The sequence below is a fragment of the Marmota marmota genome, unplaced genomic scaffold, assembly GCF_001458135.2.
Source record: "Marmota marmota marmota unplaced genomic scaffold, marMar, whole genome shotgun sequence".
Taxonomy (NCBI): domain Eukaryota; kingdom Metazoa; phylum Chordata; class Mammalia; order Rodentia; family Sciuridae; genus Marmota; species Marmota marmota.
Genome location: NW_026000174.1, coordinates 54767301 through 54786015, shown reverse-complemented (window position 1 = coordinate 54786015; position 18715 = coordinate 54767301). Strand labels below are relative to the sequence as shown.

The 18715-nt window shown below is 35.8% G+C and overlaps 1 protein-coding gene across 25 annotated transcripts in view; it reads left to right on the top strand.

Moving 5' to 3' along the window:
- Phf21a (PHD finger protein 21A) overlaps window positions 1-18715 on the top strand; it is a 188905-nt gene that overhangs the window by 108032 nt on the left and 62158 nt on the right. The window contains exon 1 of one of the 25 annotated variants that reach the window (XM_048788684.1): window positions 1337-1357. The exons of 23 other annotated variants lie outside the window; for them this stretch is intronic. Coding sequence is in view for 1 of the 2 variants with exons in the window: in XM_048788679.1 (XP_048644636.1) it covers window positions 7408-7491 (84 nt within the window). In the remaining variant the exon portion in view is untranslated. Of the gene's footprint in view, window positions 1-1336; window positions 1358-6173; window positions 7492-18715 lie in introns of those variants that run through there. One more of the 25 variants, XM_048788679.1, reaches the window with a different exon arrangement.

Sequence of the window (18715 nt, the reverse complement as noted above, 5' to 3'; positions counted from 1 at the left end):
TCCCTACCCTCCCCCTCCCCCTTCCCCCCTCCATCCTCCCTCCCCTTCCTCCCTCCCCTCCCCCCTCCCCCCAGGAAAATGTCAATTGACAATTTTCCAGATGTTCAACATTTTATTGGATTATCAGCTGAACATTATATATTATCAAAGTGTATGAAAACAAATACATATTGTGCAGGAAGGTGCTAAATGTTAAAGTTAGCATTCCCAGATAGAAAAATGGGTTACTTTTCCAAACTTGGCTGTGTTAATTTCCACCTACCACTTAGTAAAAAAGTAATGAATGGATTTTACTCCATTGTTCTTACATGGAATAGTGATCCCAAGAAATACAAAGAGAAAAAATAGAAGCAGATATGCTACCAGGAATATAAATAAGATAATAGGGATTGTTATGGTAGATTCCTGAACCTTCTTAGGGATTATGACCTTGCACAGAGTAAAATGAAGAAGCCCATTATCTTAAAACTTGCAAATGATACAAATAAATCATATGCATTGAAAATTAAAGAAAAAAATTATCCATTGGTAGTCTGTGAAGGGTACACATCTTCTTTCTCATCAATCAGTATAACGGAGTCAAAATCACAATGGAGTTAACATTTTTGTTAGTGGGTTTTTTTTTAATATTTTATTTTTTAGCTGTAATTGGACACAATACCTTTTTATTGTATTTATTTATTTTTGTGTGATGCTGAGGATTAAAACCCAGGGCCTTGCATATGCTAGGCGAGTGCTCTACTGCTGAGCCACAACCCAGCCCAGGGTTTTGTTTTAATGTGAAAAAAATTAACAGTAAGACTATGGTAAAATACAGTTGTGTCTTCTGTAAAGTACTGCCGAGTCCTGGCTCCAGCGCTGTGCCTAGGCTCCTTGAAGCCCAGGCCCCTTTTCCTCTTAGAACTTTGCCATTACTCTGCATGATGTTGGACTCATAGTAGGTGTTCAGTGAACTAGTGTGGGCAGATGGGGCAGTCACCATGGTAGAGGGAAGAAAAAACATTTTGATTAGTCACACAGTATTTTAAGTGTTTTTGTTATAGGGTATCATCTGTAAAAGGCCTTGCAAGGTAGCCCTAAAGATTAAAACTCTGTGGAATATTTGGCATAATCTAGGTACTTAATAAATAAATAATAGCCATTATCATTGTTTAAAAATTTTTATTGACTTGTTTTAATTTTAACTTTGAATTTTCTTGATCTTCATTGTTGCTATGTATAGATTTCTATTTTGTGCCTTTGAAGCAAAGAATAAAAATATTGTTACCTTCCAAGTGAGAATTGCTGGTCTTAAAATATTTTTGCGCCATTTTGATTGTAGGAAAGTTCATCAAATTAAGATACTTCCCTAATTAACGTAAGTATATCCTTTAAAATAAAATATTTGACCAATTCAAGAGATTGTAGTAATGTATTGTAAACTAGGTTTAGCTGAAGTCTCACTGACCCCACTAGATGGCGTTAATTCATTAAGTGAGAACTTCATTCTGTAGCTCAGCTCCGGTGTATAACTGATTTTGAATGTATTGGAGGGTTAGTTTGGCAGTGTATACACTCTTAGATCCCTTGCTATTTAAGTAGAGTGCTTTGAGGGTCTTTCAGAAGGTTCAGGAAGATTAGAAGACTGATTTGTTCACACTTAAAACATTTAAATAAGCTACAGTATTTTATTAGGTGCTTGTTAATTCTGGCTTTGACTTCGCCTTTGCCCTAATTGTGTACTCAGCTGAAAGATTATGAATTTCCTGTTTTATCATAGCTCATTGCCCAATTTTCATAATTCTTACTTGGGTTTCTGGAAAAATTGGAAAATATGAAAATGGGAAGCAGATACTTCTTAAAGTAAGTAACTTATAACAGATTTAATTTTAAAATTACTTAGTTTTTATTTATAGGAACTAGATCAGCAACTTTAGGTTCTTCTCGTTCTTTAGGCATAAATGTAAACTAAAAATGAACATTCCAATTTTTAATTCTCTTTTGTCTGAATTTGAATTATTATCTACAAAGACCATTTTATATTATATCAGTCTATTTTCAAAGCTTAAAAATCGTACTTTCCCACAGTTATTAATAATTAAGCTATCTTACTTATTTTATTTTCTTGCTATTTTTAAGAGTTCTGAATTTGGAGTTTTTTAAAGAAATGATGATGAATACATTTCATATGTAAAAACTGTCTCCACATTTCATTAGGAGTGGTCCCCATCCCCTTTATGATCAGATCCCTACAGCTCAAGTAAGTTGTTTCAGAATTGAGATGACCCATCTTGAGCTGTAGAGGTTACTTGTGCTACAAATAGTCTTTTATTCATTGCTCATGAGGTGTAAACTGTTGGTGCTGATGTTTATTTAACCCTTAATGTTTGTTTAACCATTCCAGTGTAAGGCAGTACACACTTCATGGTAACAGGAATGCTGATTGTTTCATTTAGTGGTATGTAATAAAAAACTGAGAATAATCAGGAACTTTTGCCAGTAGAGTCAAAATAACCTGTTTTATAAGTCTGAGCAGGAGGAAGGTCTGAACATTTAGTTCCAGTTAATCGAATTAATGTGTTAAATGAGGATTTTGCTTTCTCTTATAATCTTAGAAAGTTTCAACCAAAAGAAAAACAACTGCCTAAAGTTTATTATATATAAAGCATAAAACTACATATTGACTTTTTTTGATGACTTACAACCGTAAATCTAATCATATCTTATACACATGTTAATGCTTATATATAAGTATGTATACAGGCATGTGTAAAAATGTACATAATCTCATTTTCCATTGTCAAGAAATGTTTGTGATAAGAAGTAATATTGTAAAAGGAAAAATTAATCATTGTTGCATAGCACTTGAGCTCCTTTCCCTATGTTCCTTTTTTTGGGGATAAACGAAGAAGAATAAATTTTGTGTGAATGTAGGTATATGTGTGTAGTGAATGAGGAAAAGGAGGAGATCATCTTCTCAGAAGGCATGAACTGTGCTTTACAAACAGCACTTGGATAATGAGTCTCTTAGTCTTGAGGAGACAGTTTAATGGAAAGCTGTCTAATCCTAAAAGGATGTACAAAGTACATCCACAGTAAAATTTTAAGTACTATGACAAAATAAATAATTCTGTGCTGTGCAAACCAATATAAAGGAAAATGAGTTTCTGTGGAGTAAGAGGTCAGATGGGTATGGTTCTTTAAAACTGTTATGTTGAAGAAGCATATAGGATATTCTGTTATAGCCATTGATCAAATATTTTAGTTCAAGAAATCAAGAAATAACAACACTTGCATATCTTAAATAACTTTTAGTATAATCTTAGAGCCGAGACTTCTGTCCTCTACCGCCACCTACCCAGAGTCTCTCATTTCTTATCTATTAAAAGTTAAATTTTTCTTTGGTCAAAAGTCTTAATTTTTTTTTTTTACTGTGTCCAAGACATCTCAGATCAGTTCTCTTTGTTCATACAGAAACACCATCTGTGATGTCAGACCATTTCTTAAAAAAAAAAACTGTTCTTTTGCATTAAATTATTTGATTTTTATGAAAAACAGTGATGAATACTTTTTGAGATTTCTTACCTGTATGTATAATTGAATGATTCTTTAAATTTAAGGAAAATAAACTTAGAACTTTTAATTGAAATGAAAATTGTACATATTTATGAGCTATCACATGCTGTTTTTAATATGTTTCAGTACATTGTATAATGTTTAAGTTGGGGTAAATATATGTATCTCCTGAAATATTTATCATTTCTTGGTGATGACAATATTCAAAATGTTTTCTTCTGGCTTCATTGAAATATATGCTGAATTATCATTATTTATAGTCACTCTATCTTACAATACAATTCCAGAACTTAATTCTCCTATCTGATTATAACTTAGTGCGCATTGATCAACCGTTCCATGTGTGTCCCACCTTTCTACTCTTCCCTGGCCTCTCAAAGAATTTTATTCTTTGGTATATCTTTTTAATTTTCTACTTTGTGACTCCATTTTTTTTTAAAAAAAACCTACTTTTGAAGCAGAGATTCTGAAATTACCACTTTTCTAAAAATATCACTTACAGCTGAAACTTAATATATCGAAGCATTTTTGTTCTGGAGATGATGCATATTTTCATAAAGATGTATTTCTAAATGAAACAGCACTGAGACTTCTGAAATAGGGAACCTTTCCAAAACAGGCTGTGGTTGCCTGGATGAAGAATATTAGGTTGCAACACTCAAATAGGAAATCTTGGCATAGGAAGCAATTGATGAAGGGCAAATGTCTGCAGTCTAACAGAGCTCTTAAAGGCACTTGCGTGGGCCTGCCCACAAAGCCTTGCCAGTACCTCTGATTAAGTGCCCTGTGCTCTGTAGTGTGCTGAGCCATGCTCACACTTCCATCTTTGATTGTGTTCTGCATGACACATCTTTGTTTTGTTTAATATTTTTAGTTGTAGTTGACACAATATATTTATTTATTTATTTATTTATTTATTTATTTGTGGTGCTGAGGATCGAACCTAGTGCCTCGCACGTGCTAGGTGAGCGCTCTACCGCTGAGCCACAACCCCAGCCCATCTTTCTTGTTTTTAATCTTCTGTAAGTGCTAGTCGTCATCCTGGTGAGGACTGCAAACTTTGCTTAGGTCATCCTGATAATGAGCAGCTTTGTGGTGCTTTAAAAATGAAGTTCATCAGTATTTTAAAACTATCAACTTATTATTTAGTATCACTGTTAGTTCTACCAATACTGAATATTTTATAACTCTAATTTTATAAAAGTTTTTCTGTCTTTTAGTGGACTGTGGAGAAAGTTGGTATTGGTTTGCATTTTGTAACAGTAGAACTGAATACTGAAGAGAGGCTCTTTCCTCCTTATAATATAGATACAAAGTTTTCTTGGCTGTTTTATTTAATACTCTTTATAAACAGGTTTCCTTTTCAAAACAAGAAATATTTTTGTTTCTAAAAAAGATTCTACTGAGAAAATTTATTCTAGTCCTGTTTTTTTTAAATTTCTTTTTTAGTTGTAGATGGCCACAATATCTTTATTTATTTACTTATTTATTTTTATGTGGTGCTGAGGATCAAACCCAGGGTCTCACACCTGCGAGGCGAGTGCTCTACACTTAGCTACAGCCCCAGCCCCTCTAGTCCTCTTTTTTACAATAACTTCTTAAAATAATTTTAAATGGGTTTATGCCATTTGGGAGAGAAGAAAAAGTCATAGAAACAAACTTACCTGATGTATGCAGGTCCAAAACAGTTAGAAGTCATAGTATTCAATCACAAGTAAAATTTCTGTAGTAGATATGTATTTATTCAATTAATTCATTTTATTTTGATTCATTTGAGGTGTGTTTTTTAAAATATATTTAAAAATTTTTTTTTAGTTGTAGATGGATACAATATCTTTATTTATCTATTTTTATGTGTTGCTAAAGATTGAACCCAGCGTGTCGCATGTGCTAGGCAGGCACCCTGTCGCTGAGCCACAGCCACAGCCCTTGAGGTGTGTTTTAATTTTAAAAAAGGTACCATCAGTCTACTTAGTGTTGTAAACATTGGATATTTGTGGGTTTTTTGGGGGGGAATTTTTATTTTCTATTACAAATACAGAATTTTGACTTTTGGAAAGAAGGAAACTAATTGAAACTAGTTAAGTAGGTGTAAACTAGGTGCTCTGTGAAGGAGGTCTTCACTCTGTGGTGTGTATGTATCATTTGTGTATATGTTTGTACATACAACATTTTGAGGAGACAGGACCCTTTATGATCCTTAAAGGGTATACAACACTCCCTCTCCCCGGTGGTGAGATATATAAAGCAGTTCCATTACTAAGTTTGAATACAAAGCATTGTCCCCTTCAAATGAAGAGGGCTACCTGTGCATTCCTTTTTTTTTTTTTTTTTTTTTTTTTGGAGGGGTTACTGAGGTTTGAACCCAAGAGGCTTAACCACTGAGCTACATCCCCAGCCCTTTTTATATTTTGTTTAGACACAGGGTGTTGCTGTATTGCTTAGGGCCTCCCTGTGTTGCTGAGGCTGTCTTTGAACTTGGCAGTCCTCCTGCCTCAGCCTCCCGAACTGCTGGCATTACAGGCGTGCACTACCACACCTGACTTCTTTTTCATTTTCTTTTTCTTTTCTTTCTTTTTTAAATAGTGCTTTTAAAATCTAGAAGTATTTGCTATAATTTGTTCTCAAATCATAATTTATAAATGGAAAGAGATGGTAGATTACTCTTGGAGAGTTAATAAATCTCACAAGTTTTAGTAAGCACAAGTTAGTAATTATTTTCTTTCTGGAGCATTAGCCATTCCATAGTTATTTTGAGAACTATGTACTCTAGTCATGAAGGCCAAATATGGAAACAAATAATGAGGAGGGAGCAAAGAAAAAAGTCGCTCAAAGAAGCTCAGCTCACCATTACAAACCAGCCCAGAGTGCCAGATTATAATGATTTAAATCACTAATGAATTTCTTGTTATTTGGAAGAGATTTTTTTTTTTACATTAAGTGAGGGTAGTAATTTTCCAGTAGTCAGATTTTAATGAAAGCATTTACTCATGTAAATTGGAGTTTTATTTTTACATATTAGCACTACTATTTTGTTTTAACTAAAAATAGTCACCCTTTTCTTTATATTTTCTCATGAAATCCTTTAGAACCACTTCTAGAAATGATATGATTTTGCCATAAGTATTTTGTTTTCTCCCCCATCTAGTTTTTATGAAGTAGTGCTAACTCTGCCTTAATTTGATTTGGCATCCCTGCAATTGAACATTTGTAAGTATCTTGTATTATGGCCCATCTGGGTTGTCATAGAAACCAAAGACCTCCATCCTCTTTCCTCTAGTTAAAAATGGAATGCAAACAGGGCTTCAAAGTGACGTTTTTCTAGTACGAGTGACAGCCCTGTGAAGTGCAGAATAGAAAGGTTTCTTATTGGTTTTGTTCTCCCATGGCCTATCATACCAGTTAACTCTGATACGCACAGCTTTTCTCTTGAAAATCTGGCAAGATACTAATGGAATTTTTTAAAATGTGAGCATCAGAAAGAAGAAAAGAGTATAGTTAGTCCTTTTCCCACTCTTATACAAAAATTCAGTGTGAGGCAGCAATGTTTTATTTTCCTCCCTGTTATTAGCTTACGTTGAAGCCACAGGACACATGGCAGAAGTACCAGTTAATAACTACAATTTGAACTTCCAATATTAGTCCTGTTATTTATTTCCTAGGTTGGAAAATGTGGTTTTATTTCTTCAGAACCTGTAGACCCATTGGATTAGTACATGTTAATAATTTATCAGAACAGAAATTTGTTGTTATGGTAATATATAATGGACTGTCATTGGACCTGGTGACAAAACATTTTATAACCCCACTTCCATCCAGTCTGGTAGTTAGAGAATCCTTGACTTTACCTTGATGGTTTTCCCCTTCAGCTTCTCTGCCAGAACCACACAAGGCTTTAAATCTGGTGATGTTTCTGCTTTGGAAGCAGATATGCTAGTAAGTTCTAATATATTATTTCATTTGTAGTAGTAAAATATCTGGGGGTTTTGGTTAAGACTTATTAAACTGCTATTGTAGCATTACTCAAAGTTTAAAATGTCAAATTCTTATTTTGACCTAGTTTTGAGTATTTCTAGTGACATAGTAAGGATCTCTGAATGAGAAACATGTAATGGAAAACTGATAAAAAAAAGTTTGTATCCTAGAAAAAATGTTTTGGAAGATTAGATTTAAATCATCATTAGACAGTTTTTGATCTATTTGAAATTCCTTTACTATTTTTCGAAAGGAAAACATTATAAAATCTTTAAACAACATCTACAGTTTGTTAACCTAGTTTTTGGTAATTGTGTGCTTACATCTCTTTGTTCCACATCTTAACTAATGGTCAACAGTTGTTTTCAGTTGTGATTTTCAAAAGTGTTCTGAGTATTATTATATCTTGATAAAAGAGACCCTGCAAGTCCTTAGCATATGAGAAAAAGGTAGGATTTAGCTGCTGATATATCAAAAGGTAAGAGAATATATTTTCTAAATAACACTGTATTCCTTGGCATATAGTGTCGAAGTGAATAATTTGTTTTCATAGCATAGTGTGGGAAATGATGTAGCAGTTTCTTTATGCTAAATATGTTACTTTCTTCTTTACAGTTTGCTGCCTTCACTTATAATTTTGCTGGTGCTTTTTTTGTTTTGTTTGCAAGTATCAAGCAGTTTGAGAGGGCTAACATATAAGCTTCAACTTTCCAATTAATTACAAAATTAGAATCTCCTCTAGATCATTATTTCCACTTGTCAATGTCTGTTTAATAATACTAGAAATGTTGCTGGTTGTTCAGTAAATGTCATATGGTTGTCAGCCTTGCAAAAAGATTGTGGCTTTCCTTCAGCACCGTAGACTGAGACAAGCCTTTCTGTTCACCACTGCATGGCTCATCCCCAGGCAGAAAGCAAGGATGTTTATGTACATTAGGAACAGGAGAGGCTTGAACAAAGTAAGATGTGATGAATTTCTCACTCACTAAGATACAGAAATTCTCATGAAGGTCTCAGTCCCTTCCATCCCCGAGCTTTGTCAACACCAAATAATTGACATAGTATTGGGTCCTTTCAAATTTTTGTTTTTAGGTGTATTTCTGCACATTATTCATATAGTTCTTCCTCTTCTAACTCCTAACTTGTACATTTTTTTTAACCTGTATGGATAGATTTTTTTGATTTCCTTTTTCAAAATAAACACATTTTGAAGCACATTAGAAACAAGGTGAACTCATTCTACATTCAGTTCTCAGTCTTAAATGTAAAGAATAGAGCCCAATAGAAGTGCATAGTGTATGTATAGAGTTTTGATTTGTTTGTTTTTGGTACTGGCGATTGAACCTAGGCGTGCTTTACCACTGAGCTGCATCCCCTCTCCAGCCCCCTTTTTTATTTGTATTTTTTATTTTAAGACAGGGTCTCTCTAAGTTACTTACGGCCCTGCTTAGGCTGGCATTGAACTTGTGATCCTCTTGCCTCAAACTCCTGGGTCACTGGGATTATAGATGTGCACCACCATGCCCAGTTTATGCATGCCTTTTCCTTGGGTACATATTAGTTTATCTATTTAAAGGTCCTATAATCAAGGTCCTATCACAAGAACTTGCCTTACTCCATTTCCCCAAAATAATATTTTAATTATTGATTGCCCATATTTAATTCTTTTTATTTAATTTTTTAATTAAAATTAAGTCCTTGGGTTTAGCATTAGAGTACACACTCTGCAAGGTTTGTCTTCTGTTGATGACTCCATTTTCTCAATTTACTGTTCTCTTCTATGCATAGCTTTTTCAATCTTCCAATAATTTTGTTTGTTGATACTCTATAAGAAGCATAATCGTTGTTTTGCATATGTATCTCCTGTCTCCTGAAAAAGGTATTTAAACATAGATATGCACAGTGGGTGTGGTGGTACATACCTGTAATCTCAGCAACATATGGAACTGAGGCAGGAGGACCAATTTCTAATACCACCATCAAAATAAGGGGAGGGGCACGTAAACTTCTTTCTAATTACATAACTACATTTCTAATACTATATAGTTAGTAGACATATTCATTGAATATTGTCTTCCAATATTATTCTGCTCTCTGTTCTATTCATGGCGCTAACATCCTTTCAAAATTAAGATGAGGGAATGATTAGCAAAAGTGCAAGCAAATTGATAGTTGTGGATGAATCAAAGGATGTTTTGAGAACCTTTCCTAATACTGCATTAAATTTGTATGCTAATAACACAGACAGAAATCCAGCTAGGAATAAGTTGCCAATCTTTAAAACAAAGAAGACCAGAATAGTTTGTATACTTTGAGCAATGCTAAACCCAGTTCGTACTGCTATCCTCTGGGATTCAGTAATCTTTTTAGTCTCTCTCCATGGTAGTACACATATATTCCAGAGTATCAGACTGATTGCTGATGATGGCATTAAAATATTTTGATAGGAACAAAGCTGTGCTTCCTCATTCCTCACGAGCCCAATATTCAGAGATGACCTGTTTGTACACGGACCTGTGGTTTATCTCTTCTTGGTGCAAGAGCAGTAGAATAAGGTCTGCCTCTAGTTGATTGAAGTGGTAGTTTTAAATTCCAATAAGAGGTCCTATTACCAGTGAGGGAGGTTGAAATTGCAGAATGAGTTTGCAGCATGAGGCAGGTCTGCCCAGCAGCAGGTTGATTTGCACTGTGAGACAAGCAGTACGCATAAACAGATGGCCCAACAGTGAGTGAGAGTGGCAGATTCTGAACAGGTAGATTGGCTTTTGCCTGATTTTTTTTTTTCCTTTGTACCTGTAATTAATTAATTAATTAATTAATTAATTAGTGTGTGTGTGTGGTGCTGAGGATTGAACCCAGGACCGCACACGTACTAGGTGAGCGCTCTGCTGCTGAGCCACAACCCCAGCCCTTGCCTGATTCTTAACATGGTTATAGAGTGGAATTTTAATCTGTCTGCCACTCTGAAAACAAGCATTTAGTGAAAGAAATTGTCTTCATTGAGATATGGAAATCATGCATTATTAGGTAGAAGAGAAATCTGCCTGTCACTCCATGTGGACACTGAGAAACCAACATCTTTGGGAGCTGTTTCATGTAGGCATGAGCTGGCTTTTATCTTTTGGCACATGGTCATTCAGTATCATTCTGCTGAATGCTGTAACATGTAATGTGCAGTAAGAAAGTTAAAATGATGTCTTGGATATTGTGGTTTTAAGAACTATTGACCCTTTAATTGGAAGCACAGTTCTCATGTTTAGGTTAAGGAAAACATTGTTTAAAAAGGATACTATGGTGTTAAGTGTCATAAAAATATATATATCAACATAAGTTTGTGGTGGTTTAAGCAAAATAAAAATATTCATGAAAAAGTACTTCAATTTCCTACATCAAGCGTAGGAACAAAGAAGAATGTAGTAGAATTCCCAGATCTTATTATCCATTTTCAAAATGTAAATGTAAACAAACATTCCTCTGCCACTTTCAGAAGTATTTAAGCAGCTCATTAATTAATTTTCCAAAACTAGATTTTGCAATAGTTTTATAATTCTAGGAAAGTATTTTAAATATGAGATCTGATGAGTAAAATGGTGTACCACTTGAGTTTTCATACTTTTAATTTCTGATTATCAGATTAGTTGTATCATAGACTGACATCCTCAACTTACATGTTTGTGCTCAAAGAAAGTAAGTAATGAGCAGCATTGTAGGGATAACTCTTAACCTTCCTTAGGGATGTGGTTATGGATGTGCCCAGAAATACAAACTATACCCGAGCTAGAAGCCTTACTCAAGATGCTATAATGGCCACGTATGCCATTGGTTAGATAGAGGTATAAATATAGCTACCTTTTGTTTTCCATTCAAGATTAACTGTGTAAGCACCCACTTCCCCAGGTGGCTTTCATTTTGTCTGCTCAAGCATGTACACCTGGCCTTTGCCCAGGATAGAAAAGGCACCAATCTACCTTTGTACATATTGAAAGTAGTGTTCTAAGCACTGCACTAAAAAATCTAGGAAAATTATTAATGGGAAAATTTCCTCTCTCTCCCCAAAAGAGAAGTCATTTATATGTCAAGAAGTATAGAGATAGACTTAGTGCTAGTTCTTAACCAATTTTTTTTGAGTTACTGAATGATATATAAAGAGAAATGCTTGAGCAAGTAAATTATCTTCACAACATGTAGTTTGTAGATATCATTGTGATCTGATTGTGATACAGATCCTCTTGTAATTGTGTTACACTATGAACTTTAATATTGAGTTCTGTATCCTGTATTTCTTATAGGAAGCCACATTACCAAAAGTTAGCAAAATAAGAAGTTTGCAGTTTTGATATTGTAAAGATTAGCAGAATATGTTCAGATCACATTTGGTTTAAATAAGCTCCCATCGTTTGTTTGCTGCCTTCCAGCTTTATGTTTTTGGTTTGTTTTTGCCTACACATGTATAATTGAACTGAATATGTGTGCCAGTAAGTAACAGAGCTGCGTTCAGCTTCTGCTTAAGTCTGCAGTATTAAAGTATTCCTTTTGTTGCATGTGCTGGTCTTGCAGACTGTAGAGCCTTATCAAATGCAGCCAGTTGGTGCTGCTGGTATGAAAGCACAGGGGAGCTCTCATGTGGAAGGTTAATGCAGCGTAATTATAAAGAAAAATGAACTGCTCAACCACTCTATCTCCCTCTACCTCTGCACCAAGAGTGACAAGTGCTGTGATCTTTTATAAACCCTGGAGCAGAGGTTTAACCATCTAAAATTATGACAGTATAACTGTCACACACACAAACACCCTGTGAAGTATAGGTATGCACCCCTATGTAGGAATGATTCCTTCCTGTTACAGGGAGCCTTGGTTAGGAAAGGAGCACCTTCAAACACCAAGAAAAGCTGCTTGTTAAACACTGTACTTTGTGTCACTTCTCTCCCACTCAGTTTGTTCCATTTTCCTTTCCTAAAGGTGCTTTCTTCCCTCCGATTAGTGGCAAAGCTGACAGCCTGCTTGTGAGTGGGTCCATTGCACCATATCTATCAGACAACAAATATGCCTGTTTTCCCCAAGTGGGTCCATCACACATGCTCTCACAATCATCCTTAAATCAACTGGATTTATTGATTTATGGTGCTAGGGATCGAACCCAGGGCCTCACATATGCTAGGTAAGTGCTGTACCACAGAGCTAAATCCCAACCCTGGATTCTTTTAAAGGGTATGGAGATAATCATCTCATTCTCAGCATCTAAGCTGAGCAGACTGTAGGAAGCTCTGGTGCCAACTGAGAGTTAGGCTTTCTCCCAGGATCTCAGAGAGCAATAAAATTATGCACATTTCTGGGGGTACAAGGTAAAGCTAGATCCTTATATTGTTTGTTTGAAAGTATCTTAAAAATTATTTAGTCAGGAAAATATAGTGGAGGAGGATGAGGATAGAAAAAATCCAGGGAGAGACATTCAAAGGGTATAATGACTAGATAGATCTGTGCACCTAGTGTGACACATTGCCAGTGAAATTGCAGAGTTGTCCTGCTACCCGTACATCTGAAGGGTGAGCTGAGCTGAGCTGGTTGCTAGGTTGTGGAGCTGGGTTGATTCAGTGCTTTTGCCAGCTCAGCAGAGAGTTGAAAATAAGGTGTTACAGAGTGATGCAACAACAGAACCCCTGACATCTTGTTCTTACAAAGCCTGAAACGTAACCACTCTTGGTGAGGCTGTGCTGCCTGCTGAGATAAGTAAATTCAGCATCACATCCATTAGGCCTGGAGAGACTAAGCGGAAGTGATGGCTGTGTCACTTGCACAGCGGTCCTACTGACTGAGCCCTGGTCGTGTGTGATAGGTGGGGGAGGGGCAGCAGGCTTCCTAGTAGCAGCTCTGAACCCTAATCTGAGCGACTGATTTCAAAAACTTTTTTTGTGGCCTTATGTTTTTACCCCCAGTCCCTTTGCATCTTGCATATTGGGTTTGATCATCTGTACTCTATCTTCAAAACAAAACAAAAAATAGCCATATAGTTTTTATGCTGAGAAGACAAACCTATTAGTGAATAAAACTTTTAAATCCAGCTTAATGATAGTGGCTGGTAAGTAAAGTTTGCTATGATTTACTCCTTGAAAAATCCACCAAAGCCCATCATTTTACTAGTCTAAATGTTGCCAGTGTCCAGCACATTGATTAAATTGAAATCGTTCCAGAATTGAAGATTTTTGCTCAAGGCTGGAAAGTTAGCAACAGACTCTAAATTGTCCATCATCTACTGTAGATGAGGAAGCGTATCATTCTTGTTGGGTTGGCTGTCTGTGTGTTCCTTCTCAGCTGTGGGAGAGGCTGATGGCAGAAGTACAGCCTTCTCGCTGGCCTTTTTTTTTTTTTTTTTTTTTTTTTTTTTTTGTGGTGCTGGGGATTGAACCCAGGGCCTTGTATGCAAGGCGAGCACTCTCTGACCTTTTGAAGCAAGTTGTCTTTTTCTTTCTAGTCTTGTAAGAACATTCTCAGCCCTTCCAAATCTGCAGGACAGTTTATAGGAAGTCTGCTTTTCAGTGGGCCTCATTGGTGTGGTATTCTGGAGCCACCTCCATTGTGTCCCTAATCTCCACCTGTCATATTTTCCACCTTTATTGGCTCCTCTGGGTTGTTATCCAGATTACTCTGCTTCCTTGGGTCTCAAGAGCCTGGCTTGGCTTCTTGGCTCTTTCTTGAGTCTAGAGACTACTGACCAGTGAGAGACATCCCTCTCCCTTGCCCTCCTGTCAGCTCCAGAGAAGTCACCTCAGAAAAATGGGCTCCAGCCCATTTTTGTTCACACTAGTTTTGTTCACACTGGTTTTTCAAAGGACAGAGATTCCATATTCTAGTCCCCATTTTTCTGTCAAATAACTGTGTAACTTTTGATTGGTTTTCAGTCACTGTGTGCCTCAGTTTCCCCATCTGAATTGGTGACAGTTGCTTTAAACCATACCATATAGTTTTGATAATCTTATTGATAAAAGGGTATGAAAATTTACTAGTAAAGTACTACATAAAAAAATTACATCATTAGGGAAATATATTTGTGGAAAATGATACCATCATTTTTCATTTGGAGTTTGTACTCAGAAAGTAGGAGTTTTGAAAAATTATGAAATCATTCATATGTTTTAACATTAATTTTTCCCTGAATCATGTAAATAAAATGACTTTGAAAAATCTAGGTACTCTGAAACAAGAATCAGAAATGGTTAGATCTTAAGTGTTCTGGTCATATTCCAAGTCTGATGTTTGCAATTTGTTTATCTGATTCCCTGGACAGCTTCAACAAGATAGTTTTCATTCTTCAGACTTTTGCTGAATGGTTCCTTCAACAGCTGCTTTCTCCAGCCCTAGAGATAGCTGTGGTTCAGTGGCAGAGAACTGATTCCAATTCTTCCTTTTGTTGGTTTTACATGATGAAGGGTTAAGTTATCTGTAAGATGTTTTAAACTGTTCTGATAAAGTAGCATACTTACAGAATATATTACTAAATTTTTCATTATCACCTTTATATTTTGCATGTAGTTGTCTATCTCCCTACATCCTCAGATGTTTTATCTTGCCATATTCTATTCATTACTGTTGATTTTTATGTCATTATGTTGATTTTTAAGTTGCTTTTTATGTCTCTCCATTAAAAGTCACTGGTAAAATTGTGATTAACCCAGAAGGCCATTTTACTTTTCTGGTTATCTGAAATTATTCTTGACTCAAGGCTAGCACTCTCTCTGGCATTTTAAAAAATTTTCCTAAGTAATGTTTAATTCCATTGGCTTCTAGTAACTACAGTTCAGTCAGTGTAATTACTGTCTAGGGGTTAAAAACTGGTAGCCCGTGGACTTTATCTAATAGCAAAGCTATTTTGTTTGACTCTCTTTGTTAAAAGCAGTTCATTCATTAGTGATTTTAGATGAGGCAGTTCCTCTCCAGCTGACCTTAGTCCGAATTACTTGCTGTTATCTTATATCTGCCTGCTTCATTCATGTGTGTTACCTGCCTGGTAATAGGTAATCATCAGATTACTACTATTCAGGCAAAAGGTAATCATCAGTTTACATGTTCATGTGAATAAGTCTTCAACCACTGAATGCAGTTGTTCTTCAGTGATTTAGCCTCTCTGTGAGATGTTAGGATCATTGTTGTAAGCATTGGTTTTCTTTGTACAGTGCTGGAGGCGAAAGGTGTACGTGAGGCGATTGCATTCTTTTTTTTTTTTTTTTTAAGAGAGAGCGAGAGATAGAATTTTTAATATTTATTTTTTAGTTTTCGGTGGACACAACATCTTTATTTTATTTTTATGTGGTGCTGAGGATCGAACCCAGCACCCCGCGCATGCCAGGCGAGCAAGCTACTGCTTGAGCCACATCCCCAGGCCGAGGCGATTGAATTCTTGCCATCCAGTGGCTCATAGAATTTTAACAGAAAAGATTATTAGAGAACTATGGAAAAGCTAAGGCTAAGATTGAATAAAGAACTCACTGGAGATAATGAACCTTGTTTGGCGATAGGCCTGACTCTACCCCTGATTTGAGACCTAAGTCAAGTCTCCTGGGCAGACTCCCAGTATCCTTCTATTTTTTATTATTGTTTTGTTTTTATTGTAGTCATTACTACATTAGACTGTATGCAAAAAAAAAAAAAATTAAAGAACCATGATGGTACATTCAGGCAATGAAATGTTTTTCAGAACTAAAAAGACATGCACTGTCAAGCAATGGAAAGAAAACGGAGAAAAACATTATACTAAGGGAAGCCAACCTGAAAGCCTGTATGCTGTATCATTCCAACCATATGACATCCTGGAAAAGGCAAAACTATGGGGACATTAAAAATATCAGTGATTGTGAAAGGTTAGAGGGAGGGAGGATTGAATAGAGAGCACAGAGGATTTTTAGGGCAATGAAATTATTCTGTATGATGCTATAATGGTGGATGCATGTCATTATGAATTTGTCCAAATCCATAGAATATGTTGCACTCAGAGTGAGTCCTGATGTAAATGTGTACTCTGAGTCATAGTGATAGTGATATATCACTGTAGGTTCATCAGTTTTAACAAATGTTCCACTGTGGTGTGGCATGTTGATAGTGGGGAAATGTGCAGGGGTGGAGATGCGGACGTCTCCAATCATAATTCTTTTTTTGGAGGGGCAATGGGAATTCTCCTTACTCCACACAGTTCTGAGCCTAAAACTGCTCTAAAAAATAAAGTCTATTAAAAAATATGAAGGGATTGATCTTATGTTCAGTACTGTGCCTTCTTCTCTTTTGTCCCTGTACTTTTGTTGTATGTGGAAACTGAAGGTAAAGTAAAAGAGGGTGAGTTGCACCATTAGTATGGAAAAGTATGCTAGAAGAAAATTTTTAAAAATCCTTTTATTGTCCATTTATTGTGGTCATTCCATTCATTCCACACACACATTCTCTCTCTCTCTTTCTCTCTTTCTCCCCCCACCCGTGTGTGTGTAAAAACTTTAACATTTAATAAAATACTTAATTTTTTTCCAAATGCATTTTATTTATTAAGCGATTGTGCATTTTCTTCTGTAGTATTGAAGATATCTAATAAAACTTTTAGTGGTGATGATTTAAAACAACAACAACAAAAAAAAACTTGCTCTGAAGCTTTGCAAGATGAGTACAGGTTTATTCTGTCTCTGATGCGGAAAACTCAGGTTGAATACAGAGTAGAGCAGATTCTCTCATGCTGTGTGTCTTGGAAGATCCAGTTCCCCAAGTTAACACTGTCGTCATGTCAGCAGCCTGCCTAGAGGATTGCTCCTCTGAGTTGTTCTATATGGGGTCTTTTCAGAAAGTCAGCTTGTAACACTGTTCAACATTTCCCCCTTTAGGTGGTTGTAACAAATTCAGCTACTAAAATTGTGAATACTTTATGAAATTTAGAGAGATTGAAGCATTTCAGAATCTCTTAAAATCCATATGTTATTATATCTGTAGTTGATAAAAATTGTTTTTGAGCATCAACAGTATGATGTTCAATATTCTTTTGGGAAAAATACTTTCTAATGAAAAAATTCAGTATTTAGAGATCTTATAGGAGTTTCTTTTGTTTAAATGTAAGAAAAATAGTACACTTCATCATAGAGTATTTTCTATTTGATGTATACTGCCTGACATGGTATATTTTTCTAATACTATTGACAATCTTTTTCTTTAAAAAAAAAATGCAGAATTGAGGATCATTAAAAGACACCATTGGCCTTGAAAATGACCCATCCCTGTCTTAATAAATGTATTCTCCATAGAATACCTCTTCAGCATCTGATTCTGTCATGTTTTTATGGAAAAGAGGATTCCTGCATTATCTCAAATGGTACCCAGGGCTTAGAGCAGGCAAAACAGTTTATTTATCAAAACCCCGTTCTATAAAATGATAACAGGGTTTTTGGTTTTGTTCCCCTCCCCCCATTTTTGGATCATCAATGTATGTAAATTGTATTTTCATATCTGACTTGTCAGGGACAGCTACTGTGCAGACATCTCCAATCATAATTCTTTTGTAAGGAAAACCACAGCAGCTTCAGGGCAGAGGAATGAAAATTTCAATAGTGTATGAGACAGCTCTGATATTAACAAGGCGATGCTGCCTTTTAAGTTGCAGGGGAAAGCCATGAAATGATGAATGACAAGCTGGTGGTATGTGCAGTAGCATTTTGTAAACAGTTACAGAGGGACATGCGTTTGCTGAGCTGGAGCTTAATTTACAAATTAATAGGCTCCATGTCATATCTCATTGTGATATAAACACAATGATTCAGGTATTTTTTCATGATAGCAAACAGCTAAATTGTGCAGATTGTGGATGGTTTTTATTTTTTTCCCCCTATTGTCCGCATTACTGTATCTAAGGTCTTTGCTGGGTCAGTTTACATTTAAATTGAACATTTATTTTATGCATTCAGAAATATGAACCACCATACAGGTATAAGAAATCTGGGCTGTACCTGGATCTCTACCCAAAGATATGTGCTATATGTAATGTGTTGGAGTTTAGAGATAAAAAAGGCAACAGGTAGCATTCATTCACTTTCTTAATACTAAACTGTTTTTGAGCAATTCTCATTAAAAACACACAAAAACCAGCTGAGTGTGGTGGCACTTGCCTATAATCCCAGCAGCTCGAGAGGCTGAGGCAGGAAGATCATGAGTTCAAAGCCAGCCT